The sequence below is a fragment of the Morone saxatilis genome, unplaced genomic scaffold, assembly GCF_004916995.1.
Source record: "Morone saxatilis isolate NCDOM2014 unplaced genomic scaffold, NCSU_SB_2.0 Contig1, whole genome shotgun sequence".
NCBI lineage: Eukaryota > Metazoa > Chordata > Actinopteri > Moronidae > Morone > Morone saxatilis.
This window is the reverse complement of record NW_023339651.1, coordinates 14,238,136-14,248,188: the sequence shown is the minus strand read 5'-3', so window position 1 is coordinate 14,248,188 and position 10,053 is coordinate 14,238,136. Positions and strand designations below refer to the sequence as shown.

The following is a 10,053-nucleotide window of genomic DNA, read 5'->3' as shown; positions in this document are numbered from 1 at the left end:
ACAAATGTATTATTAACAGCTTAGTTGTTTAAGAGAGGTAAAAACACAATATCAGCAGATACTCAAGGCTGCGGTACCAGACATGAAAAGGTGGTACTGAGCCATCCCCAATAAAATTGTCTCCAGCGAGTGACTTGATTATGACAACTAAGCTATCAAGCTACATGTAGGTTGTGACTTCTATGATTCAGTTACATAAATAAATAAATACGTCAAGACAGATCATAATACGCGAGACAATCCAAAACAGGGCTGCAACTAACGATTATTTCAAATATCAATTAAAATGCCAATTATTTTGTATCTCATGTAATTGATTGTTTGGACTATGAATAGATAGTAAGCAGCAAACTCTTTCATTCCTCATAAGTGAGAAGTTGGAACAAGAGAACGTTTAAGAAAAATCAATTGTTAAGTTGCTGATTAATTCTTGACAGTAATTTAGAGAAGTTAATCAACTAATTGTTCCAGCTCTAGTCAGAAATAAAGACAAAGCAACACACCAGCCAATAAATGAGATACTGAGCGTTTGTGTGTGGTTACCTGAGTTGTGTGCGTTGTTGAGGGGACTGTCTGAGGCACTGTAGGGCCAGGCACCAGGTGAAGGCAGCAAGGTGTTGAGGGGAGGGGTGGAATCTGCAAACAAAAGGAGCAGACCAACGTCATTAGCCATTTTTCCATGAATGAATGACTAACAGTCATTCCAAAAAACAATTTTTTTAAGCAGCTGACACAGAGAAGGTTACAGGTTGCACCTGTAAATGTTTAACATTTCACCTACATGCAAAGTGAACACAAGCAAAATTATAAAAATAAGATATAAAAAAAAAAAACAAGAAATGATGCAAGAAGACAAAGCATAACATAACAAGGTAAACTAACTGCTAGATATTGTTGTACTACAGTGGTGTCATCACACACCCCATGGTATGGAAAATGAGGCAGTGGAGCTGTTAAATTCTTACCAGTATTATCTTGTAACAACTGGTGCTCAGTATCATTGAGGTTGGGGGACACCGCGTTTCCCATCATGCTTCCTGGGGTCATGTAGGGGTCAGATTCAGGGTCGACACGGTCGATTCCCTTCCACGGCACACCAGGCTGGAACTCTGAAGAGGAAACACACATGTGGTCTGTTGAAGCCAGTGTTATAAGACATCAACTGCACACACACATTTTTTTTTCCTAAATTGCTCATCTCCCGGATATGAAAACAATAATTATATCTTCTCCTTGTATCTTATTTTAAACGTTGTGGGATCCTCTAGCTCAGGTTATCACTTATCACTATAACTCACCAGGGGGCCAGCTGGGTGTGGTGGGAGGCTTGGTACCCATCTTGTTGCCAGGGGTGCGATGCCAGTTGTCTCCCAGCCCATCAACCATCATGTCGTACTGAGAGTAGGGCGAGCCCCCCGGCATCTTCATGGGGGTGACAGGACCTGGAAGGTTGCCGGAGGGTGATGATAATGGATGTTACATCACTGAACACCAGATGGGTTCATTAGTCATATTAATATGTGACTTCACATCTAATCCCATTAACACCATCTTCCACAACACCCCTTCATTTCCTGTCTTATCAAAGACAACATTTGTATGAATGAAATCACCATTTTTGTGGAATGCGTTCTCAGGTGAGGAGGTGTCTGGAGAAGAGTGTCCCTCCATCATCCATTTGAAGCGGGACTGTTGACCCCCTAAGTCTTTCATGCCCACAGGTCCCCCAACTAGGTCCAGACCTGGGGGGTTGACTCCAGAACTAAACCCTGCTCACAGGAAGAGAACAAAGGGAAACATCAAGAGGGGTAAGGATTTCTTATCTAGTTAAACCTCTGGTGCTACATAAAAAATACATGGTAATATTGGCATGAGTGAGTTTATGTTCGACAAGTTAAAAAAACCAAACAAACAAAACAATCACTCACCAGAGTATGGTCCAAGATTTTTATGGTGCAAGTCAGCCACAGATCCTGCCAGGCCTGGATGGGGCAGGGGATCAACCCCAGGCAGTTTGGGGCCCCCTCCGCCAACTCCACCATGGTGGGAGGGAGAGAGTTTGGAGCTGCCACCTAAACCCCCAACCTGCTGCTGCTGCTGCTGCCTTTGCTGTTGGAGCACCGCCATGATCCTGGCCAGCTGAGACAAGATAAATAACAAGAGTCAGCAGCTGGGAGGAGGAAGTAAAGTAAAGTGACAAAGGATTGAGTGATATGTTGTGTTGGTGTGTACCTGTTGAGGGTCAGCCTGCTGCCGCACGTTTGGTGTGAACTTCCTCTGGTTTTGCAGTAGCTGCTGCTGTTGCTGCTGTTTGTGGCTGCTGCTGCTGTTGGAGGAGGAGCTGACAAGCCTGAACGAACACAGACAAACAAAACAAAAAGAAAGAATGGAGAAGTGAGGTGGCAACAGTGAAAAAAACAGGGGGGGGGGGGGGGGACGCACTCTGCACAACGGTTTTCAAGCTTTACACTGACGACCCCATTTGACAAACTGAATGCTATGTAGACTCAGTGACATTTTTGGCTCCAATGGGAGGTAATCATCATTATCTAAATATTTGGTCAGTGAGTCAGAGCTGTAGCAAAAGTTTGTTTCATGAAAATACATTTGTGTAAGATGCTGTAAAACTTACAGTTTAAGACTTGATTGTGTGTACCAACAGTTTTAATTTTCAAAATACACATTTTTTACCTAATCGTTTGATATGATTTTAAGGATGTGTCTGGATATGTATATACACAATGTACAATCATTTGTCTATTGATTGATAAAATTCTCTTTCTTTTCTTAATATTTTGAGAAATTTCCAAACTGCCTAGGATAAAGAAATAATCACATCAGATGTTTCCAGACTCAGAAGACCTGTGATGGAACCCAACAGTGGTTTCTGAGATGTATAGTGCTGACTCTCACCAGCTGAAACTGGATGTGAGGTGGGTAGATGCTGCTCAGCATGGCAATATGCTGGGGGGACAGCTGAGGAGGGAACACACCTCCCCCCAATCCTGCCACTCCTCCCACGCCGCCAACACCCCCCACGCTCCCGCTGGGAGGGGGCATCTGCTTCAGCACAGAGCCTGGCACCTGGAGACAGACACAACGGCAGGAAGGCACACCTGTTACCACAGAAACACTTCGGTGCTGTAACCACTGGCAACCACATTAGCTTACTGCTTCTCCCCAATTAACATTGATTCTCTTAATGTTCTCATTAGCTGGTGTTAATAAGTGACTCGACCCAAGTGAGTGAATGAGTAAATTTGATTCAATTCCTGGAAAAGACGTTTCACTTTGTATTCTTTAGAAGTAAGCGGGGAAATATGATGAGTGATTATGCAATCTAGGGACCACAATGCCTGATAGACGCCATGCACACAGCTAGCAGGCCATGTTGTTTAAGCTCACAGAAGAAGAAAAAATCTGACAATTACACACTGTTAGAAAGTCTGTGAAGTACACAATTGACCCCATGCACGACCTGGATATAACAAGCGGATATAACACCATCTGAAATTCTGCATTTAATTGATTACTCAGCAGCAAGTAAAGGTGACTCAACCAAAATCAACACTGTTTTACAGTCAACCCACACACTTCCCGTATCACTGCTAAATCTAAAATATGTAGACAGCTGGGCAGAATACCAATCACACAATGAAAGTATTAGTACCTGAGGTGACAGGAACTGATGAGGCACTTGCGCTCGTATCCCCGGGGACTGGTTTATGGGTGGGACACTTGGCTGGTGTCTTGACTGAGCCATCCCTCCTCCACTGCCAAAGATACTGTGACCACCCTGTAATTGAAGATGGAAAATTAAAACCATAGAGGACCCATAACAGTGGAGACTCGTACATGAAAAACATACAGATTAAGCAGAACATGACAGACTGGGCGAGGAAAATTTAGGGGGTATAATTGTATGATTATCTTTTCGAAAAAGGAAAACTACAATGTAAAGATGGCAGGACAGAAACAGGAGGAGCGGTTATCTTACTTGTCTAAAGGGGATAGTGTGGTTGAAGAGGGAATGGGGCTTGTAGACAGTGGGTGGTGAGTACAGAGAGCAAGGACCCTCCTCCCCAAGGCACCAATCCTGATTGGTCAAAGGCAAGGTCTGTCACAGTGACAGCCAATGGAAGACCAATTTGAGTGGTGGTGAAGGGGGGTGGGGGGTTAGACAGGGAGAAATGGGGCAGACCAGGAGGACACCACAAGAGGAAATTAGGAACAGAGAGAAAGGACAAAATGTTATCTAGACACAAGAAAGACATACGAGACAAAGACGGCTAAGGTGGCAGAGAGGCATTACCTTGTCATAGTAGGACCCAGCATCTCCAGGTGCTGCCTCTTTGGAAACAGGAGGACGATAAGCCATCCCCCCTCCTCCTCCTCCTCCTCTTCCTCCCTTTCTCATATCTCCATTGTAATCATTCATCCCCATGCCCCTTTTATCCATATCCATCTTCTTCTCCTGGAGGGAACCTGGAGCCAGGTCAATGTTTGGGCCAATGGGGTCATCGTTCTGTGCAAGAGAAAAGGACAACCATCATAACCGTGACTATCATTAACATCATCATCATCATCATCAAGTGTCTGGGTACAAAAAAAAATAAATAAAAAAAAGCATGCCCTCCCACAATAACGCTCTAGCCGGATGTAAAAAATTATTTTTACCAGTATCATGTTAGAGAATTGTCTGTTGATGGGGCTCATCCAAGAGTCTCCAACGCCAGCCTTCAGTGGACCCTGAGAGACATACACAAAGGTAGAAAAATTATAATTCACATAAATGCAATAATCGCACCATACAAAACCAGTGGAAAGCTTCATAGAACCAACGGAGTATCTTTAACTTTTACTTTGTTCATCTTAGTTCACTTTAGAGATATCCATGCCACAAATAGTGGCTAAGTAGCAGCTTTTCCATTATCAAGATTTTTTTCCCCCACCAGTAACCCACCTTGTTGCTGGGCTTCTTCCCAGCGTGGCTCTGTCCCCAGCCCCCGTTGCTTCCCTGTCCCCATGATGAGCTGCTTCCCTGGGAGCCGGCGCTGTTCCACATGCCACCTCCCTCCTCCTCATCCTCCCAGCTTGAGTGACGTGAAGCAGCCACAGATCCCTCTTTGTCTCCCCAGCCATCTTGCATAGACTTTGAACCTTCAGGAGAGAAGAACAGATCTGAAATTGAAATCTGTCTCTAGGTTTTCTATTAGTAGACTATTAAGCATGCCAATTGTCCAAAATGCAATTTTTCAGAATATGATATGGATATCTCACAGATATCAATTCAAACACATGCTTAAGTTTTTATTAGATTTTCTAACCAGATTTGATGGGGTTGGGAGAAGGGTTTCCCCAGCCCGATGTCTTCCCTCCAGCATCTTCAGGGTCTCCCCAGCCAGTAGGGGCGTCTGTAGGCTTTCCCCAAGCTGCTGTGCCATTGTCTACTGTAGGACTAGTTGGAGAAGCACCACCCCAACCTGACGGACCTGCGGACACACATGGACAATAAAGGTTGCACTTGAGAAACCCGGTAGAGACTCAGCAAGGACAACCATTTCCCTAAATACAAGCAGGGCTGTAGCGATACACCGAATACGCTAATTTCTCACGATACGATATAGTATCACGAATTCAGCTCACGATACGATATATATCACGATATTCAGCTCACGATACGATATTATATCACGATATTCAGCTCACGATACGATATATATCACGTATTCAGCTCACGATACGATATATATCACGATATCAGCTCACGATACGATACTTATATCACGATATTCAGCTCACGATACGATAATATATCACGATATTCCAGCTCACGATACGATATATATCACGATATTCGCTCGGACGATACGATATATATTCACGATATTCAGCTCACGATACGATATATTCACGATATTCAGCTCACGATACGATATATATATATCACGATATTCAGCTCACGATACGATATATATCACGATATTCAGCTCACGATTACGATATTATATCACGATATTCCAGCCAACGATACGATATATATTCCACGATATTCAGCTCACGATTACGATATTATATCTACGATATTTCAGCTACAGAACGATAATATATCACGATATTCAGCCAACGATATGATTTGGATCGATTTGATAACTACACATCATTTCTAGGAAGATTTTAAAGGAGACAGGTGTGATTTTGGTGTCATCTTGTTGGAGTGTTTCTCATTGATCTTGGATTGAATTTAATTGAACTGATAAATACTGAAAGCTTTCAATTTTTAATATATTTCCATGTCTTCTGACTTGGACAGAGAGTCTACCAGCTTGCAAATTGGCTTGGACAAAAATGAATCAAAGGAGGAGTTATTATTTTATAAAAATATACCTGTAATGCTTGCTCATTTTGTGCATTTAGTTTAATTGGTTTGTTTTATTTATGTTACGTATTTTTATTTTTTATTTTATTTTATTTTATGTTGCTTATTTTTTATCTCTTTAACCCTGTTAATTACTTTCCCACTTTGTATTGAGGGACTGGTGTGGAGGCGAGTGAATTGGTCCCTGGGGATGAGAATTAAGAAGCTTGAAGCGGTGTGAATTTAGAAGGAGGTGAAGCAAGTGGCCTGTTCTGAAACAGATTCGTAATTGAACAGCTTTTTTAGCATTGACACTGAAACATATAGAGGTAGCCAGTCTAGCCACCAGGTAAGTTTAAAACATAGATACCATGGCTTACTCCAAAACAGCCAATAATTCAAGTGCGACTTAAGATTACATACGTTTTAAACAATTTAACTTAAATATATGTATCTCTGTCTTTAGTCCTGGAGTCAGTTATATAGGGCATGAAGAAGAAGACGTCGAGTCGTGTGTAGGAGGGAGGTGATCTAACGGGGTAAACGTTGGGCTAGAAAATGCTAACGAAACACGACTAATCGGCTGGCTTGACCTCATTTCGGCATCTATCTTGCAAAGCGATATAACTGGGGGGGGGTGGGGGTAAAGGGCACGGGAGCAAAGAGCCGAGTGCCAGGCGGAACACGGGGGAATTGAATGGGACTTAATGTATCGATACTCGCGGCTGAAAAATCGATACTTTCTGGGGAAACAAAATATCGATATATATCGCAGGATCGATAAAATTGCTCAGCCCTAACACAAACGTGGGTCAAGTACAGGTTAACCTGTCACCATCTCTGCTACGCCCAACGGAGAAGTGCAAGTCACCACAAAGTCACAAGCTATGCAGATCAAGATAGCAATGTTTATTTTTTAAATAGCCATTAAAGCTACATTTTAATTTTATTATTTCTGAAAATTTGCACATTTAGAACATAATTTTGAGTAATATATTGACTTTAATTTGAATTCACATTTGAAGAAATAGTCTGTTTCCTGACTTTAAACGCACTTAGAATTATACATTTTCTAGTTGTAGCCAATAGCTTCCAATGGGGCAAAATTACATAGTGGCCATTTAGAAATAAAGTTGCAAAGACAGTCGCCAAGCTGACAACATTGAAGGAGGGTACACACTTAATGTTTTCCTTAACAAACGGAAATAAATTGGAAATAAATAGGAAATAATGAGAGACAAGGACATATTTAGCATATTTCATACTACTTATATTGCTGGGGACAGATACTGTCTGGCTGGGTATTTTTTCAGTATTGGTGGGAACCCACCCCTAAGTCCACCCCAAAGAATGTGTGGTTACACCCTAGGTACCAAACATCACTGTAATTCAGAGCATGTTTTGTATTAAATTGACTAATTCTATTGTTCTATTAAGGTCACAGTCATTTTGAATACTTACACACAACACTTGAGAAGATGTTTGTGTGCTCGATCTCTCCAGGTACGACCTGTAAGTCATCCAGAGTCTACAGTTGGATCAGCATGAGCAATGTTTGTAGGAGAGCCAGGAGCTGCACAGAAAAAAGGTTTGCATACGCACATCCATCCACCTGGAATGCATACTGTAATTTTTTAGTTTAATTAGATTTCAACCGTTAATTATGCATGAGTGGTGTCCAGCACTAAAACAACATTAAATAATGCCAATCTCTTTACCGCTGATTAATGATCCTGCAGAAAGCCTTTATTAGATCTTGCTCTTACCGAAAACAGTGGGAGTGTGGATATCTACAGCAGGTGGTCTTGGTTTACTTCACCACAAAAATTAATTAATAAAAAGAATTTTTTAAAGTAATTTTTCACTCTTATCAACATCTCAACTCTCCCAAAAATCATACATTTATCAGAGTGGTTGCACTCTTTTCTGCTGTGCAAACATTCGGGTGGATTTGCAATCTCTTGGTCTAACGTGGACACTTTGGCAGAACTTCCTCTCAGTTTGGCTGTAAAACTACTTAGGATTTTTAACATCCCCCTCCCTTTTTTTTCTTCCTGCCACGCTTGGTAAACGCCTTTCACAAACAAAAACCTGCAACCATCTCTGTCCTGAGGGCATGGTTTTGTTTGCACTGGCAGCTCTAACACAATTGCTCCTATCTCCCGATTATTCACGAGCTGAACAATGTGTTCCAGGGGAGATGACAACAGGCCTTTCTGGGGTTTCTCCCTCCAGCCTTTATCACTACAAAAGCTCCTAAATTTACACTGCAAAGTTCATGCTTTTTTTGATATGATTGTTGGAAGGGGTGAGCACAGGACACAACTGAACATACAGTTACAGGGTAAGACTGAATATGGTTCCTACAAGACACCTTCATGCATTAATTCATCGCAGTCTAGTAAGTCAAACTATTGAGGATGGGTGTGCATGAACCAGCATATAGCCCCAAATCATGCCAGCTAGCAGCTGTCACAGTGAAATGTGATTCCCTATGTCAAGCACAGCCTCCAAATCAAACTAGAACTGTGAATTCACTTCTTCCCTCCTGGAAAAAAAAAACCCAACACAAAAACAAACAAACAGAAAACACCACTTAAGCCCAGGGAATGTGGTGGATTAACCGCTGAGTGACAATACGAAGCATCAATACAGGGAACATCCCCTTATCACCTCCAGTAAACATAACAAGACTTCTTCCTTTGCTGGGCAGGTGTAGTGTCTCTCTTAATGTCTCGGCTTTGGGACAAACTCACTCGGTGCATTGTCAAGTGTGTGTGCGTCTGGGGCGCACGGATAGCTCACCTGGTAGAGCTGGCGTCCCGTGTTCAAAGGCCAAGCACTTGCTGTAGACAACCCCCAAATATCTTGCCTGCTCTTAATGCAGCTATTGTTAAAGGTAAAATACATTCGACATTTGAAACATAAATAAAGAAGCAAACAACTATTCTCTATGTAAAGATATAGTGGAGTCATGGTGTCACACTCCCTCTGCCTGTGTTGTATCGCAGCCTCTCTGTTTTTATCATCTATGTCGGTGNNTTATTTCCACCAAACCAGTGTTGGTGATTGTTGGAACAGTGGAAAGACTAACAAAGACTGTTTTTGTGAGTTTGAGTTTGTTTCTGGTTGACAGACTAAGATGCGGGTGCTCTAGTGTGACGTTTTGTATATATAACCTTTATCCTTGATATTAAATAGTAATAATAATTCAGTTCAATTCAATTCAGTTTTATTTGTATGCTAGCGCATTTGTATAGGGTAGAGGGGTAAAGAGATAAAGACAGAGACAAAGGTGCACAGCAACAACAGTAGCAGCAACTATACTAATAGAAATGATTGATGGTGATGATGATCATGAAGAAGCCACAACGATGAACAATAATAATAGTACTAATAGTAACTGTAATAATAATAATAATAATAATAATAATAAAATAACAATAATATCAGTAATCTTAGCAGTGGGAGTCAAGCAGTATAGTATAGTAATAATGCATCCATGTATTTCTTCTATGCCTTCTATGTGCAGTAAACGTCTAATTCCAAGAAAAATAAATGGAAAGACAGTCTTAGAAATATCTGTGTGTTTAGGTATTTACATTCAACCACATGCCTTCACAAGCCCTTTTCTGGTAAAAGAACGAATGCATCTACGCATGCACGTATATACACAGCCAACCCATCTCATCTTC

At 41.6% G+C, this 10,053-nt stretch overlaps 1 protein-coding gene across 1 annotated transcript in view; it reads right to left on the bottom strand.

The window, feature by feature from the left end:
- Positions 1–10,053, bottom strand: part of tnrc6b (trinucleotide repeat containing adaptor 6B) — a 21,746-nt gene that overhangs the window by 4,605 nt on the left and 7,088 nt on the right. The window contains 15 exon segments of the mRNA XM_035669935.1: positions 544–636; positions 966–1,109; positions 1,299–1,442; positions 1,614–1,769; positions 1,929–2,139; positions 2,233–2,316; positions 2,318–2,350; positions 2,914–3,084; positions 3,671–3,796; positions 3,998–4,117; positions 4,313–4,525; positions 4,678–4,749; positions 4,964–5,160; positions 5,328–5,492; positions 7,820–7,886. Coding sequence (XP_035525828.1) covers positions 544–636; positions 966–1,109; positions 1,299–1,442; positions 1,614–1,769; positions 1,929–2,139; positions 2,233–2,316; positions 2,318–2,350; positions 2,914–3,084; positions 3,671–3,796; positions 3,998–4,117; positions 4,313–4,525; positions 4,678–4,749; positions 4,964–5,160; positions 5,328–5,492; positions 7,820–7,886 — 1,996 coding nt within the window.